At 48.4% G+C, this 17,911-nt stretch overlaps 2 protein-coding genes across 9 annotated transcripts in view; one reads left to right on the top strand and one right to left on the bottom strand.

Moving 5' to 3' along the window:
* Scaper (S phase cyclin A-associated protein in the ER) overlaps nucleotides 1-4,858 on the top strand; it is a 388,343-nt gene extending 383,485 nt beyond the window's left edge. For all 7 annotated transcript variants that reach the window (XM_030244383.1, XM_011242747.3, NM_001357652.1 and 4 more), the window contains 2 exons: nucleotides 1,215-1,266; nucleotides 3,866-4,858. In XM_030244383.1, the coding sequence (XP_030100243.1) occupies nucleotides 1,215-1,266; nucleotides 3,866-3,969 (156 nt within the window). In that variant the 3' untranslated portion in view covers nucleotides 3,970-4,858. The remainder of the gene's footprint in view (nucleotides 1-1,214; nucleotides 1,267-3,865) is intronic.
* A 2,211-nt stretch (nucleotides 4,859-7,069) lies between these two features.
* Isl2 (insulin related protein 2 (islet 2)) lies at nucleotides 7,070-16,060 on the bottom strand. Of its 2 annotated transcripts, none has more exons than XM_006510756.2 (6): nucleotides 15,793-16,060; nucleotides 12,448-12,637; nucleotides 12,078-12,340; nucleotides 10,378-10,661; nucleotides 9,629-9,796; nucleotides 7,070-9,314 (listed from the first exon to the last, which is right to left on the bottom strand). In XM_006510756.2, the coding sequence occupies exons 1-6, from the start codon at nucleotides 15,881-15,883 to the stop codon at nucleotides 9,198-9,200; spliced, it is 1,113 nt and encodes a 370-aa protein (XP_006510819.1). In that variant the 5' UTR covers nucleotides 15,884-16,060; the 3' UTR covers nucleotides 7,070-9,197. The 2 variants fall into 2 exon arrangements, with proteins under 2 accessions (XP_006510819.1, NP_081673.2); NM_027397.3 differs by lacking the exon at nucleotides 15,793-16,060 and adding an exon at nucleotides 13,399-13,588 and having other exon boundaries at nucleotides 8,559-9,314.
* Nucleotides 16,061-17,911: the final 1,851 nt, after the last annotated feature.

The raw sequence follows: 17,911 nt of genomic DNA, 5'->3' as shown, positions 1-17,911 counted from the left end.
TCACCTTCAAGACCATTCATGAAGCAACAAAAAGACCAAGTAGCATAACAAGTAAAAGGTGAATGCTGTGGAGAAAGCAAGACCTGGGAGGGAAGGAGGCCTTTTAGAGCTGAACTAGAAAGGCCTCAGCTGAAACAAGCTTCCATGTGTGCCACATTAGTTTCTTAAAAAATACTTTAAAAATATAAGCACTCTGGAGGTTAATGCAGGAGGATGACAGTCTGAAGTCACCCTAAACTCTGTAGTGAGACTTTTTCAAAAATCACAAATATGAATGAGATCCAAATTTATTTTGTGTGTGTGTCTGTGTGTGTGTGTGTGTGTGTGTGTGTGTGTGTGTGTGTGTGTATACATACATACGATTTGGGGGTAATATCAAAACTATTCCAAATAAACCATATTTAATATAGTTTTGCTAAGTGGTACAGAAATAACTTCATTTTTAATTTGGGATAGCATTATTAGACTAGTGAATTTGAATCTTTTTCTCTATAAATAATTGTGCTCAAGAAAATTAGTTTAAATTTTAAATTTTAACTTATAAATGTGTCATATATAGATTATTAGTAATCACTAGATAGTAATGTTAAATTGAGATTATGGCCGTCATTGGTTTCTGAAGATTTATACCTAGTATAATACATTTTTTTTCAATTTCTATCTACAAGTAAAGTGAACAGACTGTAAGGTTTAGATGCACAACACTTTTTTTGTTTTTTGTTTTTGTTTAGCTTTTTGAATCAGGGTTTCTCTGTGTAACACTCCTGGCTGTTCTGGATTATAAGGACTCTTACATTGGTAGTTTGTAAAAACCCTTGCCAGGAGTAATGGTCCACGCCTATAATGCAAGCACTCAGGAGTCTGAATGAGGCAGGAGGATCACTCATTTAAGTCCAGTCTGGGTTAGAGTTATAAAATCATAACCTCCTACACCACCACCATCCCCAAGAAAACTTTTTAAAAATCTCTTCTTAGCTTAAAATAGTACATTTGGCTTAGGTTTCAGGTTTGGGTATACAGTTGTAGTTGTAGACAGTCCCCTGGCCAGCCCTCGGCAGAGCTCATGCAGGAGACTTAGTTTCAGCTTTCAGGAGTCTGGGCACAGTCTCATTCTCCGCTGCTCTTCTACCCGTGGGGCTGTGACATGTTGTTTGGAGGGACCTTGTGCAATTCTGATCAGAACGTTAGTCTCACTCACTTCTCTTCTCACACAGGACTTTGCACAGACTCCGGGTCACGTGGATAACCAGTCTTCAAGTCTCAAAGGTGGGTCCCACTGAGACTGAATCTCATGTGTGTGTCAGCCAACTGAATGGCCTTGCATTCCTTTTTCCACAACAATTATGTGAGGTTCAGACACCAAATACTTGAGAAGTAAAGAAATCAACTCTATCATTTGAATTGACAGAGAAGACACATAGAAATAAAGAAAACCAGAAACCATCTTTGTGTCCTTGCCTAGTACAAGATTTTAAATGCTGATAATTACTAACAACAGGGAAGTCATATCATATTTCCATTGGCCCACACAAATCACTATAAGTGCTTCAGTCCCTAACATGGGTTCTCTGTCCATGTTGAAAAAAAAAGTGCCATGACAATAGCTAGAACCCTAAATTCCAGCTCTTGACCTATTTTAATTGAAAATAAACTTTACATTGAGAGACATTAACATCCCATTTGCAGAGTTCTGGAAGTAAAGAGTCTCGAGCATTTGTTCTTTTCGTTCCTGCTGAGGTGTTCTCCTGGACAGAGGTAGAGATGTAGAGTTCTAAGCTTCATTTTTAGGATCTTAAATGTCTTAAAATAGCCTGCTACCCAGGCTGTAATTGAGAAGTAGTTTGGTCTCTGGCTGTTGTGGCAGGATCTCTGATTAGTGAGTCCCACTCTAGGTTTTCCCCGTGTCCTTATTAGTTTGATAGTGATAAGTGCTCTTCACAACTGGACATAGTGGCAAATATCTGTAATCCCAGCACAGGGAGGTAGAGACAGAACCCTTTCAAAGTCACCCTTAGCCATATAGTGAATTTGAGGTGAACCTGGGCTACATGAAGTGAAATATATAATAGACATTGTTCTTAAGCCCACTCCTAACCTATAGGGTTCTTTATGGCACCCATCAGGAAGCCTTTACTTGGAGACAATTTGGCTGTCATACAAAAAAAAAAAAAAAAAAAAAAAAAAACTACAGTAGGCAGGTGTTGCAAAGTACACAGAAGAAAATACAACAAAACTGTTACAGTATCTTGGAAAAGATGGGAGGCTTTATTGACTCAGGTACTCAGAAAGTAAACAGAAAGCTATGCAAAGCCTCAGAAACTCGCGTCGGCGCCACTGTGTGCAGCAGCCTCCATGTGCAGGCTCAAGTCTGCCCTCACTCAGGCGCAGCCTGTTTCTTTTTAGGACATGTAAGGGAAATCAGTCCAGTTTGTTACTATTACAAAACAAGTGTTTAACTTTTAAGCATATGAAAATACTTTTACAAATATTCTAATGTATTTGTTTAATTAAGCAACAATATTTTTTGCCAGTATAAGTATGTAGACGTTTTCTTTTTCTTCTGCCCTAAAAAAAGATGAATCACCATTTAAGTGTGTGGAAAGCCAAGTCCCAAAGGCTGAAGCTGCCTCCCTTTGCTTGGTTGAGCAAAGCCAGAGGAAGTCCCAACCTTCTTTCTCAGGGATAGGGGTGGCGGTAGGAGAGGGGGCAGGTACTTTCTTTGCCTTCCTTACATATCTACAACAGGCTTCACACATAAAACAGCAATTGAACGGTTGCTCTCTGCTTTGCTCTCAGCACTATTAGTGACAGTTCATAACATGCTTCCTTAATTAAAGAAAAGTGATGTGAGAGCTGGAGAGTGGTCAGCAGTTCCACTCACCTGCTGCTTTTGCTGAAGACCAGAGTTCAGTTCTCAGCACCCACATCAGGCAGCCCACAGCCACCAGTAACTCCAGTTCTAGGAGGCCCAGTGCCTCTGGCTCTGTGTGTGTGTGTGTGTGTGTGTGTGTGTGTGTGTGTACATATATATGTATGTGCATATACATATCTTAGTATGTAATAGGCAGAGGCAGGTGGCTATCTGCAAGTTACAAGCCAGCCAGGGCTACACAATGAAACCTGACTCAGACAAATTAATAATCTTTGATTTTTTTGTAAGATGACTTCTTACCAAGTACCCAGCTTACAGCTTCTACATGGGCTCCCTTTTTGCTTAGATTAAGTCCTCAATAAAATGCGTCCATCATTTGTAGGTTGTTGTCCAGGTAATCTCTTAGATTTGAAAGTAGCTGTGGGCTCCCAGGTTCTCACAACTAAGAGGAGTTTGAGCTTTCATATCCACTGTCCCATGACTATACCAAGTTTTTTGGGAGATAAGCAAAGCTGCTGAAGATATCCTCTGTTCTGCTAAACTACTGAATGCCAGATTTGAACAGTTTCAAAGTTAGGCCTAAGTCCATGTTTTAAATTGAGTAGATTATTTTAGGAAAAAGAAGTCACCATTTAGGCCCAGATGATGATTCAGTGGAAGAGCTGGTCCTTGTGTGCAGACCTCAGCACCAAAAATAATAATAATAAAGAAGTCATCATTCACATGTTCAGATGTGCCTATGCAAGACTATGCATAGCTGTCACCATGTTATATTATATTCACTGTACCTAGAGTCCCCAAATAAATACTTTTTAATGTTTTATATATGTTAATGTTAGGAACACAGACTGAATTGTGGCTAAAATACATGTTTATAATACACTACAGTGCTTTACTGGAAATGTATGGTCTCATTTGCACTCTGATATAAAAATATGTTTAATTTCTAAGCTTTCAGAAGTTACTTTTTAGTCTCTTTTCTGTCTTCCTCAGGAAAATTCCAGAACCCCGGGAACTACCTGGAACTGGCTAACAGATTTCCTCAGCAGGCCTGGGAAGAAGCCCGGCAATTTTTCTTGAAAAAAGAAAAAAAATAAATGTTTTTTAGCTAATTCTGTATTTGAGTCCCTTTGTTAGTGTTTTCCATTGTTCCTTGAGGAGCCTCTGATCTGTTTATACTCTCCTACTGTAGATACCCCTCTGTGCATTGTTTATAAAGACTGTTCATACTGGCCTTCCTAGCTTTGCAAATTGAGTTTGTTTCCTTTGTGCATAATATTTTGGAATTGTTTATTACTTCCATGCTATGTAACTTGTAATTGTAATATGGTAAAGTTAGACAAATATCATTCTTGTAATGAAGTAACACAGTTTTCAGTGTTGACTTTTCACATTAAGCAGTACAAATTTGAGAAAGTGTTAAGAATTTATAAGCCCTGCTTTAAGTTTTTCTTTGGAGTTAGAGACCTGTGTAACTAACACTTTCAGTAAGCCTTTGTACTATTTGAAATTACAGCACCTAACCACTGGTCGGGAACTTCACTGGCAGAAAGCACTGTGAACTATTCGTGTTGCTGAGCTAAATTTAGCCTCTAAAATAAATTTTTTGAAAATGAGGGAGTATCAAGTATTTTCTTAAATAATTTACTTGAAACAACACGGAGTAAAAGAAACAATGAGGGTGGCCATGTCTCTGAATACAGCCAGTGATGTGCACCGCTCCTGATGGGCTGGGCCACAGGGGGCCCTCTTCACCCACCCAGTGCGGAGCCTGAGAAATATTTAGCAATTACAAGAAAGATCTAGCTGTGGAAAACTGACCCAGAAACCTAAAGATTGTCACAGGAAGCTGAACAACACAGCAACAACTTACCTAGCATTCTAGCCATTTCTTTTTTCAAACCTCATGGCACTACAGTTTTGTGTGTTCAATGTTTTTTACTGTTTTACAAATCGAAAGAAAATAAAAAGGTCTAATGTAAGCCATGCCAAGCACTGCGGGTGCTCCTGCTTAGATCCTATACACCCCATCTCTGGGGAGGGAAGGAGGGAGGGACAGCTAAAGTTGCAGGTACCAGAGGGAACAGTTAGAGGGTCGTCCTTGCGGGGTGGGGGTGGGGGTATCAAGTATTTATAATGTTTCCTGCGAGACGATTCACGGTGGAATATACCTCTTATCTGCTCGGAAATTTGCCAAAAAATCATAAATAATAGAGACAATCGTGATTAACCTCCCAGAATTAGCAATTAAACATGTAACGGAAGGGTCCGCTGCCCTTGTGTGGGACAGTGCCACAGTCGGCAGTGCCTGCAGTTTCCACCTGGGGCAGTGGAGCACCACAAACCCAGAATTCGAACACGCGGGAAAAAGCTGCTTGGACCCCAGGAGCAGCAACATTTGCAACCAAATTTTGTGCCTAAGGTAACAAAATTACCCCTAAACTCTTGAGAGCCAGTTACTCCAAAAGCCCAAGGGCACATCAGAACTGCAGCTTCCTCAGGAGTCCTCGGGCTCTGCTGCTCCCCAACCCCCTTGCCCTCTGCCAGACTCAGGCAGTCGCCCCATCCACCTTGAATCCAGAACTCCGCGTCCACCCAGCCTAGGTCAAGACCTGGCTCAAACCATAATCTCTGTTCTTCAGCCCCTTGCAGCTGTGAAAAACACCTGCATCTTTCCTTGGCTCCTGGTCCAGCTCTGGTGGATGTCAGAGACAACATTGTCCTCTAGGTCCCCAATCATCCCCTTCTCTGAACCACGCTTCTTATACACATCCAACTTCCCAACAGACAAACTTCTGCCCACCCGAGTCCAATTGATGAGCCACTCTCCCTCTAGGTGCCGACCTTCTGGACCAAAGGGTAGATGCACCAAGCATTGCTGCCTGCCTGGGGATTGCTGCAGAAGGCACAAAGGCCACTGCCCCCACATCTGGATCTGAGTGGAGTACTTCCTTGTGCCCTTTCTTGCTCCCATCACTACTCTCAACCTAGCTCTATTTATCTGTATTTTTCATGCACAGTCTTCATCAACAAGGTGCTAGCCTGTAATTGGTCACACAATCCTCATTATAGCACTGAATCTCAGCATTTTAAAGAAAGTTTACTTTTACATCAATCAGACCCACAGTTAAAAGCCTCTAATCTGCCCATGCATCAGCTTAATAAACTCCGAATTTCCTGCTTTTATCGCAGCTCCATTGGGCTGGCTCTTTCTCTCTCTCTCTCTCTCTCTCTCTCTCTCTCTCTCTCTCTCTCTCTCTCTCTCTCTCTCTCTCTCTCCTGGTGTACATAGCTAACTGCAGGGCAGTGTAAGCCCACCCCTACACAAAAGTGGCAGAGTCTGGCATTTGGGAAGGGCAGTCTTAGAACAATGGCTCATTTAAACCTGTCTTCCCAACTCTGACAAGACTGAGCTTTAACCTACTCCATATTCTAAACTGAAAGGCTGATTTCTGTCCTGCACTCATCTAATATTAAAATGCAATGGGAATACTGCCACAAGGACTCTGAATTTCCCAGAATTATGAAGCCTTGCAATATGTACTAAATTGTGTGGCCAAAATTTTGTCTGTTTCTGGGATCCTTTTCCTGCCTCAATTCAACAGAGCTAAGCAAAGAATTAGTTACATCTTCTGAAGTGAACCATGCTAAATAATTCCACTTTTCCACTCATAGCCCCTTTCCTTGAACTAAGATTTTCCTACAGCTCTGATGTCTCCTGTTCAACATTAGTGTAAAGTACAAAAGTTGTAATTGTCACAGGTAATTTAATTTACTAGGAAATCCGTACTTCGTTACAAAATATGTTTAAAGATGTCCTGGGAGCCAGTAAAATTGATATTTATTAATGTAACTAACTGTAGATCTGATACCTTGCCAAAGACATTACAAGCCTTTCCTCCTGGGAACTTGAGAGCACCACACACTCCTCTGGGTGGGTAGTGGGAGGAAAAGCACTCCTTTACCTGGGTAATTCCCCCAAAGGAATAAAAGGCACACTGAAGTGTCCAGTGGAAATGAGTTGTTGGTTGGCTTAAGCTATAAATGATGAGGGGAAAGATCATAGTAACTAGGCAGGTAGATATTTGTAAAACACTGCACACTATCCAAAGCAAAAATGTAGTGCTAATAATGAAATTCTTTAAGGGCCCGTTCCTTTTTAATAAAAAATAAAAAAACAATATTCTGAAAGGCAAGTTTCCAAAAGTAAGATTTATTATAGTTTCGTTTCCTATCCAATAGCCAACCAGATGCAAAACAGAGAAATCTGTATTTCTGCTTGGAAGGAAATGGTCTAAGTTAAGGGAATGACGCCTCAAAGAACCAGCCTTAAGAGGTAAACCTGGCCCTAATTAATTCTGTGTATGTATATAATATAGATATACAGAATATATATGTGTACATTTGCAGACCATTTCCTAGATCCCCAAGAAAGAGAATGTTCTCTTTTTTTAAAGTGCTAGCATCACCTTGACTTTAAGGAAGTAAACTATAAATATGGTTCAATTTTCCCACCTGTTATCATTTTCTTCTATTGCCAGGAACTGTTCAATCCTTAACTGGGGCTGTAGGGTGGGTGGGTGAGTGTGAAACTGCTGGACAGCCCAAGCAACTGCTTCTAACAGAGGGTTTGGGCTCATTCCTATAAGCTAGAATGGTAACTGTCCCCTACTGCAGCAGGGCACTACACTCTCTCAAAAAAACAAAACCGGATCAGTTGGCCATTTAACTGTGGAGACAATAGGAATGTCAGATTGTTACATAGGATGGTGGTTTGGCTGGTAGCTGGCAGCTTTCTGAACCAACCAAGGGAGGGCAGAATGCTGGCTTTGGGAAAAACTATCCCAGACTGCCAAAGGGTTAAATATTTGTAGAGGGTAAAACCTGAGCCTGCCGGGATCCTCCCCCCAACCCCCTGCTTGCCCGGGGGCCTGCTGCAGATTCAGTATCTCTTGGTTATTTCCTGCGATCACTAAAGCCAGTTTTCAAGAAAACAAGTCGCAGGGGTTTGAAATGTCACACCAAGTGACCTGGGCACGACATATCCAGGGGCCATCCCCCGCCCCCTTCATTTCGGGCCTGGAAAGAAAATAAACCAAGGACACGCCAGACTGGTTCTGGGTGGACTTATTTTCTCCTGCAGCCGCGATCCTAGCGGGGGCTTGTTGTGGCTCCTTCAGTGTATCGCTTGCAGGTGATGCCAAACGTAGATAAGGAGCCGCCCCGGCCTTCTCCTCTGTCTAGACGGAGGAATTAATAAATGCAGCGAGATTGATCACGTCGCGCATCCACTCTAGGGACAGCACGAAGGACGCGCCGCAGAGCCCAGGGGGCGCAGAGTGGGCTTCGCTCCCTAAACCAGTCACCCCACGATCGGACCAGTCTCCAAGTGTCCTCCCCTCCGGCTAGGAGCGCTGCCACTTCCGGAAACGCCTCGCAGTTCACTCTGCACTGGAACCGCCCTGCCCCACCCCATCGGCACCCAATAAGTGTCGGGCCCGCCCCGTAGACGCCCAATCCCCGTCGGGCACGCCCTCGGCGCCCAATCAGGGTCTGGCCCGCCCGTCGGGCGCCGATTGAACCGCAGCACGAGGACGGGTGGAGCCGGCGAAGCTGAAACGAGGCCCACTCGCGAAGTGGCGTTCGTCTGGCTCCCGTGGCGCCAACAGCACACAGGCGCGGCATGGCATCGGGTTGTGTTTTATTAAGATCAAAATATTCGTCCCACTATTCGCCTCACAATAAATAACAATAACTTACGTTTGTTCGGCAAAGGCTCTCACTGTCCTCCGTCGACTGATAATTTAAAACACTTTTTAAAAGACAGTCTGGTTTCTACTCTGTCCGGCAGTCATGCGCTTTGGGGGTTATGTCTGTTTCTTGGAATTGTTCCGTCCTCGCTGCCAGGTCCAGAACAAAGCCTCGGGTCAGCGCAGGCGAGTTCGGAGCAGGCGTCCTCACCGGTAGGGCCCTGTAGGACCCCATCAGATGGGTTCCCGGGCGAGCAAGGCGCAGAGAGACAGTGACAGTTCCCCACGCAGCGAGGGAGAGGCGAGGGCGGAGCTAACCCAGAATGTCCCAAATTCTAGTTATGAGAAAGAAAAAAAAAAGTCCTTGGAGCCGGAGTCTCCAGTCTCAGCGGTGCAGGCTGCGCCCCAGCGCTGCTGGCCGTCCCGTCGCGGTCGCGTGCCTCTGCCCGCTCGCTTTAAATAACAACAATAATTACAAGGGCCGGAGATTTTTCAGAGCTGGAATGGCCTGAGCATGGGTGCGTCTCATGCAGGGAGCATGCGAGGTCCGCGGGCTGGCAGGGAGGGGTCCTCGCTCACGTCTCCACCGGACTAGGTACCATACTGTTGGGGGTGTCCGGGAGCTGCGAGGACAGAGAGGTCACGTCGCTACCGGAAGAGTTGCCTAGGGAGCCTGACTCGGAGAAGGAAACCTGGAAGGGCAGAGACATCAGGGAAAACAAGTGAACACAGGCTCAGGCTGCTGCTCCTGGATTACCTGCTCAAAGACCGGGAGTGTTCCCTCCAGACAAGCCATCAGCTGAGTAAACCCTGCCAGGTCCCCGCCCGCACAGGGGGATTGGGATCAGGTGAAAGACACATTAAAACCGGGTTAGTGTCAGCTGCGAGGTTGCGGGCCCAGCAGGCTTTCTCATTGCCAAATCTGTCCCCAAGACCCCTAGTCCTATGTGAACGAACGAAGTCCCCTCCACCCCACGTCCACCGTGCAGTTTGCACAGGGCCTCACCAGCTGTTGAAAGGCGGGTTGGTCCAGGTCGCTCTGGAGTGCAAACTCGCTGAGTGCTTTCCAGGGCGGCTGGTACGTCTGCACCTCGACTGCGCTGCCCTGCACCGCGTTCTCATGGCGGATGGGGCTGCCTGCCACCAGAGGCGTCCCAGTCAGTCCCTGGAGGCTCTGAGGGGCAAGCAGACAGATAGCACAAGGCATTAGAGTTAGGTCAGCTTTTGCACCACTTTTGAGCATAGAACCCCAGGTTCTGGAGAGCAAGTTGGGAATTAAATTGTTTTGAGGAGGAGACGCACTCCACTGCACACAACGAATCCCCCATTTCGCAACGGAGATAACCCAGGGCCCACAAACCTGCTACCCAGTTCCCTCCTAGGAGTCAAATACCAGGCCAGAGAAACGGAAGTCCTTTATGCCCTTCCCTAGCCAGGTATGCGAAACGAAACAAAACAAACAAACAAACAAAAACTCAGATCGAGCCCTATCTCTACCCCCCCCCAAAGTACAACCCCGTAGTCCCAACCATGCCACAGGGTCGTCTCTAAGCCGAGGGCCCCTCAACTCTGGGCTGTAACTGGCACAAGGTACCACCAACAACCACCGCAACTTGAACGCCAAGATCAGCCTTTCTCCTAAGGTTCCGGTGCCAAAGTACATAGGGAGTCCAGCTCCGCCTAGTTCCCCAGAAAGAGGCCTTAGAAAGCCGCCGGGGATACCACCCGCCTTCCCGCCCGTCACCAGCACCTCACCGCCTTGTCACTGTGTTGCTGCTGCTGTAGCTGCTTCATGAGAATGGACTTCTTCTTGTCCTTGCAACGCTTGTTCTGAAACCACACGCGGATGACCCGCGGGCTCAAGCCGGTCATCTCTACTAGCTGCTCTTTCATGAGCGCGTCTGGCCGCGGATTGGCGGCGTAGCACGTCCGCAGGGTATGCAGTTGCTTCTCGTTGAGCACAGTCCGTACCCGGGTTGTCTTCTCCGCCTGCTTGTGCACGTGCGTGCGCAGTGAGGGCTGTCGTCCGGACCCAGCGTCTGCAGGGGCCGAGAGACAGAAGGTCGGATGGGCCGCCAGCCATTCTCCCCAAGATTTCGTTTCCCTGACATTCGGTTCGTTTGGCTATTGTTCATCTCCCTCTCCATCCACTCGCCTTACCCAGAGGGAAAATGCTTTTTGTTCTGTCCCTATCTCCCTAGCCCGATTGCCTTGCGGTGATGGAGTTCGGCTCCAGGCCGCTGCCGCTGCCGTACTAGTACACCCTAGGAAAACCCAACTGCGAACAGCCGAACAAGCAAAGCCCTCTGGAAGAAGGTGGAATTTTAGAGGAAGAGGTGGAAATCGAAGTGCGACTCCAGCAAGGGAGGGGGAAAGGAAAAGGACAAGGACTCAGGTCATAGCACAACTCCTAGACTAGGAGACTCTCTTTCTGCTCCTAAGGGATCGCCTAGGCTAGTCTCGCCCTTAGGAACACTCTCGGACTAGGACGATTCAGACTTTGGGCAGCTGAGGCCTTCTGGGCACAGAATGGCTCCTTCCTGGCTACCTGCCTTGGGGCTTCGGTCTGAGATTCTCTGGGTTCTGGGTCCCCTCAGCCCAGTGTCTGCTGCTTTTCACACCCACCTCGAACAGCCTCAAGCCTACATTTCAAAACAAAGAGGAGTCCCTGGGCGAACTCAGCTTGGGTTCATTCAACACCAACTCCATTCTGTTTTACTTTCAACCCGGTCTACACACCCTGGATTTTAGCTGCATTGTTTACATTAAAGTCCCCTCTAGGCATTACTAGTTCTGGGTAAACATTTACAAATAGCCCACCAAGACCAATCCCCTCCTTCTACAGTGTGGAAATGGAGTTACAGAGAGGAAGAAATCCCTGGTGCCACACAGAGGGCCTGGTCTACCTCGATCTGAGTAGCAGATCCCCTGGCTTCCTGGAACTGGGGTCTCCTGTCGCACCCTCTCCACCTGCTTCTTGTCAACACTTATTTCCCAGTCTGAGCAACTCCTGGCCAGAGCACCTATCATCCTAGGAGGGTTTTAACCAATAAACTCCCTGAACCTTTCTTTATGCTAGCCGGACATCAAAACAAGAACACAGGCCCCTCTTCTGCGCCGCTGGCCTTCTTCCCTTGGCTCCGGGTGGGATGGATACCTTTTCTCCCTGTTCATCAAAGGAATTCTAAACACAACCCAGACAGGCAGCACCTAGGATTCCGGGTCCTCCACTCTCCCGATCCTACATGGTCCGGGCCACGGAGAACACAACTCCCGAGGCTCTCACGCTCACATACATACAATTCCCCCCGACCCCCGCACTCGCAGACACATAGCAGGGTTCCCAGCGCACGCAGCCTTTCACACCGGCTTCCCGTCGGAAGCTCAGCTGTCGGCTACACAGTCGTACATCCTACTGACGCGGCGCAGCGCTGCGGGCCGGGAGAGAGGCTTACCTGGCAGATGCAGGCCGCGGGCGCCGGGGAGCGGGCCGGGGCTGCGCGGGCTGCCAGCCGCAGCGCGCTCCAGCAGGAGGCCGTGGTCAGCTCGGCAGAGCAGCTCATGCTCCCGCAGCGAGAACTCGTCTCCAGGGAGCAGCTGGCGGCTGCACACGGAGCAGCGGAAGCACTCGATGTGGTACACGCTGTCCCGCGCCCGCATCACCAGGTCACTGCTGCTGAAGCCCACCTGGCACTGGGCACACTTGATGCCGAACAGCCTGCGGGCCCGGGTGCGGCGGGCGTCAGCGCAGGGACCCGAGCCCAGGACGCGCAGCCGTGTCCCCCCCAGCCCAAGGGGGCCGAACCCCGGGTCCCGCCGGCTCACCTGACGTAGTCCCGCTTGCAGTAGGTTTTCCCGTCTCTCACGAAGCACGTGCACGTCTCGTCCAGGTACTGGCTGCACTCCGCGCACTTGAGGCAGGCGGCGTGCCACTCGAGGTCGGGCGACACGCGAAGGATAAACTGGTCGTGGATCTGACTCCCGCAGCCCACGCACATGGCCGTCCCGGGCTTCTCTAGCAGGGAAGGGCGCAGGGCCCGCGTCAGGCCCGGTACAGGACCCGGCCGGCCTTGGCCGCTGCAGCAGCCCCAACCCAACCCGCCCTCCCTTGCTTGATCTCCCGCTCTAAAAGTGAGACCACTTTCGAATGATCCAGAAAGTAGGAAACGAAAACAACACAATCTCCTGATATTTCCATTATCACCGTCTTTGAACGCGGACGTAGTATCGGTTCAGCTAGAGACAGAGCTAACGGGAGGCAGACGACAGCACGGTGACACTGGGGAGCTACGGACGCCTCCGTGTCCACACTGTCAGCCAAGCCCGGATTTCCGCCCGCTCCCGCTCACAGCGACTCCCTATTTCAACGCAGACACCGCAGCATTCAGCCCTGTCCCCTCTTAGCTTCTTCGACAGTTCTTAGTTTAAACACCTCAGATCAAGCTACTGAAACCTCTCTACCTTCCTAAGGCAGAGAAGAAACCCATTTCTCTAAATCAAACCTAATTGTCCTAGCAGAAAAGAAAAAGAATTTCACAGCCTGAGGTCATTCCAGCCAACTTGGGAAATAATGTCTAATTGCAAAATAAAATAGTAGGATTCCAACGAATAAACAGTGTTATGGGCGAAATGCACTGCTTGTTTGTTTGTTTTTTTTTATTCTCCCAAGTATTTTGTCAAATAAAAGCCACTTGTAGAATCCGCTAAACATTCTTCTGCATTGGAAATGTTGCATATCAAGCACACATACACACCCACACACAGAGAAAGACTTACTCTTGGAATGATCCCCCATAGCACCCAGAAAAGGATAATGAAAAATAATATCCACCATGCAGAGAGAGATGTGAGCAAAGCTTGCGGCCGGGGACAGAAGGACCAGGGTCGAGCGCCCAGCCTCTGCTCTTTGCTAACTAACTCCTGCCCCGCGGAGTTGAAGGAGCGATTCCGCACCGGCCCGCACGCAGCATGACGTCAGCACGCACTCGCCCGGGGCCCGAGCTGGAGGCGGGACCTGTAGCGTCACCCAGCTCTCCCACCGCCCTGGGGCTTGCTCGGGAGATGATGGGGACCCGGAGGGTGGGCTGGGGTAGACACGGAGGCGCAGGGAGATTGGCTGGGAGGAAGTGGGAAAGCTCTGATTGGTTCGGAGTGAACAATGGAGCGCAGCCCCCTCCCCCGAAACCTTCCTAGATCCTCTCTGCAGCCCCGGGTCCCGCAATCCCTTGGAAGCCGCATCTCCACCCCGCGGGCTCTGCCGCAGCGCCGCGCTTTCTTCGGACTTGTAGGGCGTTTGCCTAGCAAGGCAATAGTCTTCTGGGAATAGATGAGAGTCGTCTCCCCCTTAAAAGTGTTTTTCTTTTATAATTTTTAAATTAAAAATTCCTCCTGGGGACGACAGACCTTGAGGGAGAAAAGAGGATTCGCTGTTTCGGGACCATCACTGGTCCAGCCGGCCACCTTTCTCCCTGGTGGGCCTGAGCCTTTGTTCGGCGGGGTCCAAGTTAGGGAGAACGGGTAGGAAATGAGCACCTGGGTTTGGATAAACTCTATGCGGACTTTCCCACCCGCGCCGCCTGTAGAAAACTCGATGTTGCAGGTGGGTAAGCCAAAAGGAATCCAGAGACTTAGAGCCACAGTCCTCCCACCCACCCTGGCCTAGGCACTTTTCCTCCCTCCTACTTTTTGCTCTTTTGGTTAAATTGATGCTGACTCCCACCCTCTCCTTTCTCCTCTCAGCTGCATAGAGCCTAAAAACAGTGCTGTGATGTGTCACTCATACAGTAAAAGATTTTTACGAACTCTCTGATTTTGGGTTACACAAACCAATTACAACACAACTAATCAGAAACAAATGTGGGACACGGGGTAATTTACCGTCTTCCCGGTGGCTTTTTAATCCTAGAAAAATCTGCGATTTCTAAGACTCGGGATTTTTTTAAACAAAAATCGTTGTGAATTTTGTTTCAAAGGGTTGAAAGACAAATCGATGAGGTACAAACAGTGTTTATCCAACGGTGGTCTGTTGGTCCCTCACTCCCATTCTGAAAGGACACCAAAAACTTGATACCTCTCTAAGTGGGGCGCGGGTGGGCTTCTGGGATAAAGTATCTCGACCAAAAGCTATGTCCGGACTTGGATCCCGCAGGCCTCGCTGCCCGAGATCTATCTAATTCAGGCGCGGCGGTCCAACTGCTAAGAGCCGAAGCTGCTGGGCTGGGAAATGGTTGCAGTCAAGAGCGTCGGCACAGGTTCTGCAGAAAGTCGGGGTTAGAAAGGCTGCTCGGAGATGCCCCAGCGCTGGAAACAGTCTGGCACCTCGCTCCACAGCCGGATTCCTGTAGCTTTTGACCCCGCCTCCACCTTTAGAGCGCTAGTGTTCTCTGGACCCAGAGTTTTGCCACAGCCTACAACCCGCTTGACAACAGGCCGACCCTTCCCCATCTTTCCTACTAGCGCCCCAGCCGCTCTGGCTCTGGGGCTGGTTAAGTTTGCATGACTGTATCTCTGCTGGTAAACCACAAACCATGAAGTAAAGGGTCCTGCATCAGCGCTGGTCTCTGTGACTTTGGGTGTTTCATTTCTTCTTCCTCCCTCACTTTTCCTCATCTGTGAAATGGGTTGTACTTAGAACAGCTGTCTTTGCTTTGTTAAAAAAAATTAAACTAATCGCAGGGAAAGCCTTAGAATCCTACCTCATCGTGCTCAGTGTCTGGTATCTACAGTAACCATAGTGGTTCTCTCTGTTGGGACCCTATACACTTGGGAGTGTGCCTTTTCTGGAAAGGTATCTGTGTGGGGCCTTGCTGGAAGTGAGGACTAAGCACATCTCTTGCCTGTTGGGCAATGATTTATTTATTTGTGAATGTGCTTGCTTTGCCTGCCCTAGGTGTGGACTTGGATTTATTGTTGAAGCCAGTGAGTGGGCTCTGCACTGTGCCTGCTCCAGGTACTGGGGGATACTTGTCACCTCACCCTCCACCCCAAGGCTATCTTGGGCTAGACCTGGCTCCCATTACCTCTAGATCCTGCAAACCTCCTAGGTAATGGCAGTCTATCTCCGCAGGAGTCCTAGGCTCAACCTTTAACCCTCTCCTACCTAGAGAAAGCCCCTCCTAACCAGAAACTGAGTTCTTGAGAATTTGCTAAGGATAGGGGAGGGGCACTCACCTCCATTTCTCTGCCGCTGTAAAACCATTTTCCAGGTCCCTGAGCATGGGTCTCCGGGGTCCCAGTCACCCCAGGAGTCCAGTGCTGGCATGAGAGGGGCATAAGTGATACACGTGGTCCAGCCTTGCTTCTCCTCCTAAAATGTCCCCTTTGAGAGGAAGCAGGGCTCTCTGCTCTCCACACTCTTGGCAGTGGCCCCTCCTTTCTTGCCCTTGCTGGGAGCGGTGGCCATGGCTTGAGAGCCCTAGCTTCAGCTGTGACATGGAAAGACTTAAGGACTGCAGCAAACGCTCCCTGAGCTCTTCCCTCTGGAAAGCCCTGGAGAAAGCCAGGTGGGTGGGTCATTACTCTGTAACGACAACAGCCCCCCTCCTGAGGACAAGCCTTGCCTGAGGGAAAGAGCAGCAATCTTGGCCTGTGGCCAGGGCTTGGGAGTCGCCTACAAAGGCCAGGCAATGGAAAAAAAAAAAAAAAAAACTGGCTTTTATTTGTTTTTCTGGAGTTTTGTTTGTTTGTTTTGTTGTTGTGAGTCTTTTGGTTTGGTTTGGTTGGTTGTTTTGTTTTGTTGTTGTAGGTTTTTGTTTTGTTTTGGGTTTTGTTTTTTGTTTTTTGTTTTTTTTTTGGCTAGTTTCTCTGTTTTTGCTTTGTCAATCTTTCCATCCTTTCTACCTTCCCTGTCTTTTTCCTCCTAAAACCAGGAAGCAGGACACACTTTTGGGGACTTGCTCCTGGGCCCTTGTATGACAGAGAGCTCGTCATGCTCCCCCTGACTGACAGGGCAGAAGTTGCACACGCTTGCACACATCCCAGCCCAGGGACCCAGATGCGTGTGCCAGCCTGCGCATGCACGTTCATGCAGCCGCACAGACAGCTTCCTCTCTATATCACCGCCTCTGTTCTTACCCCTTCCTGTCCAGAGACTCACAGATGTAAAAAGGAATGCTGGGCCGTGGCAACACCATCACCATGGCTGGTATAGGAGATTCTCTCAGGGCTGTGTGCTTTAACATAGTTCACAGAAATCCCCACATCACGGCTGAGGGACAGTGGTGTGGAAAGGTAAGTAACTCGTTACCAGATCATGCAACTGACTTTCTGTTTCCAGTGTCTGCTTGTAGATTCATCAGTGTATATTACCTGCCAATAAGCTACAGACTATGATCTCCGCCCAACAGAGCAGGAGCTGCTGGTTAGTGGAAGGAGGAGCCTTGAGATCCTCTGGGCATCTTTTCATCACTACAACAAAATAGTTGGCCAAAAAAAAAAAAAAAAAAAAAGTTAAAGAAGGAAGGTTTATTGTGAAAGTGTCCGAGTTTTCACCCATGGTTGGCCCGTCACTCTGAGGCTTCCATGAGGCCAAGCATAATGGCAGAAGGCAGGATAGGACAAGTTGCTAACTTCATGGCAAGACGGAAATGGGGAGAAACCCAGGGCAAGATGTGCCTTTCAAAGACACCTGGCCTATGTCATTCACCCAGGCCTGCCTCCTAATAGCCCACCAACTGCAAACTTATCTATGGATTTATCCTATTGAGCAGGCCAGAGAGCCTCTGGATTCAACACCTTGCAACAATGCCACCAGCTGTGACAGAACCCAGAATACATTAACTATGTAGGGGAGAAATTTTAAATCTACACCACAATAATATCAGAAAGGAAACTAAGGTTCATTATGCAACATGAAGATCACAGAGCTGGAGCTGAAAGCTGGGTTAGCAGACCACCTGCTGGAATGCCTGCCTGTGGGTGTCCTTCTGCCCTTATCCAGGTCTGAGACCACTGAGCGCCTCTCGGGTGTCCACAGCAGACCTTTCCTCTTGCTGCTGCTCCAACCCCTCCAAATCCACTTCCACAGACCTTTCCTTTTCTCCAAAATATTGGAGATGTCAGAGTTCATGACTTTACAGCTTTTAGAAGTGGAGGGCACAGTGAAGCAAAGGCTTGAGGGAAAGAAGAAACTTGCCAAGTCAGGATGAGGCATCAGGCCCCCTGACACTGACAGCCAAGTCCTCTTCTGCTCTGCCTGCATCTCCTACCCCTGTAAGCAGAGAGGTGCCTACTGGCTGGCCCTTCTCTCCTCCCTAACATTTCCCTAGCACTTGCTGTGGAATGAATGGGC

The sequence above is a fragment of the Mus musculus genome, chromosome 9 (assembly GCF_000001635.26).
Source record: "Mus musculus strain C57BL/6J chromosome 9, GRCm38.p6 C57BL/6J".
In the NCBI taxonomy this organism is placed as follows: domain Eukaryota; kingdom Metazoa; phylum Chordata; class Mammalia; order Rodentia; family Muridae; genus Mus; species Mus musculus.
This window is presented reverse-complemented; position numbering and strand designations above follow the sequence as displayed.

Coding starts and splice junctions, on each gene's coding strand:
- Isl2 (XM_006510756.2), bottom strand. CDS start 15,883: ATGCCAGCACTGGACTCCTGGGGTGACTGGGACCCCGGAGACCCATGC. Junction 12,638..15,792: donor ACAGCGGCAGAGAAATGGAG/GTGAGTGCCCCT, acceptor CTTCCCTGCTAG/AGAAGCCCGGGACGGCCATG. Junction 12,341..12,447: donor TGCAAGCGGGACTACGTCAG/GTGAGCCGGCGG, acceptor CCGGGCCCGCAG/GCTGTTCGGCATCAAGTGTG.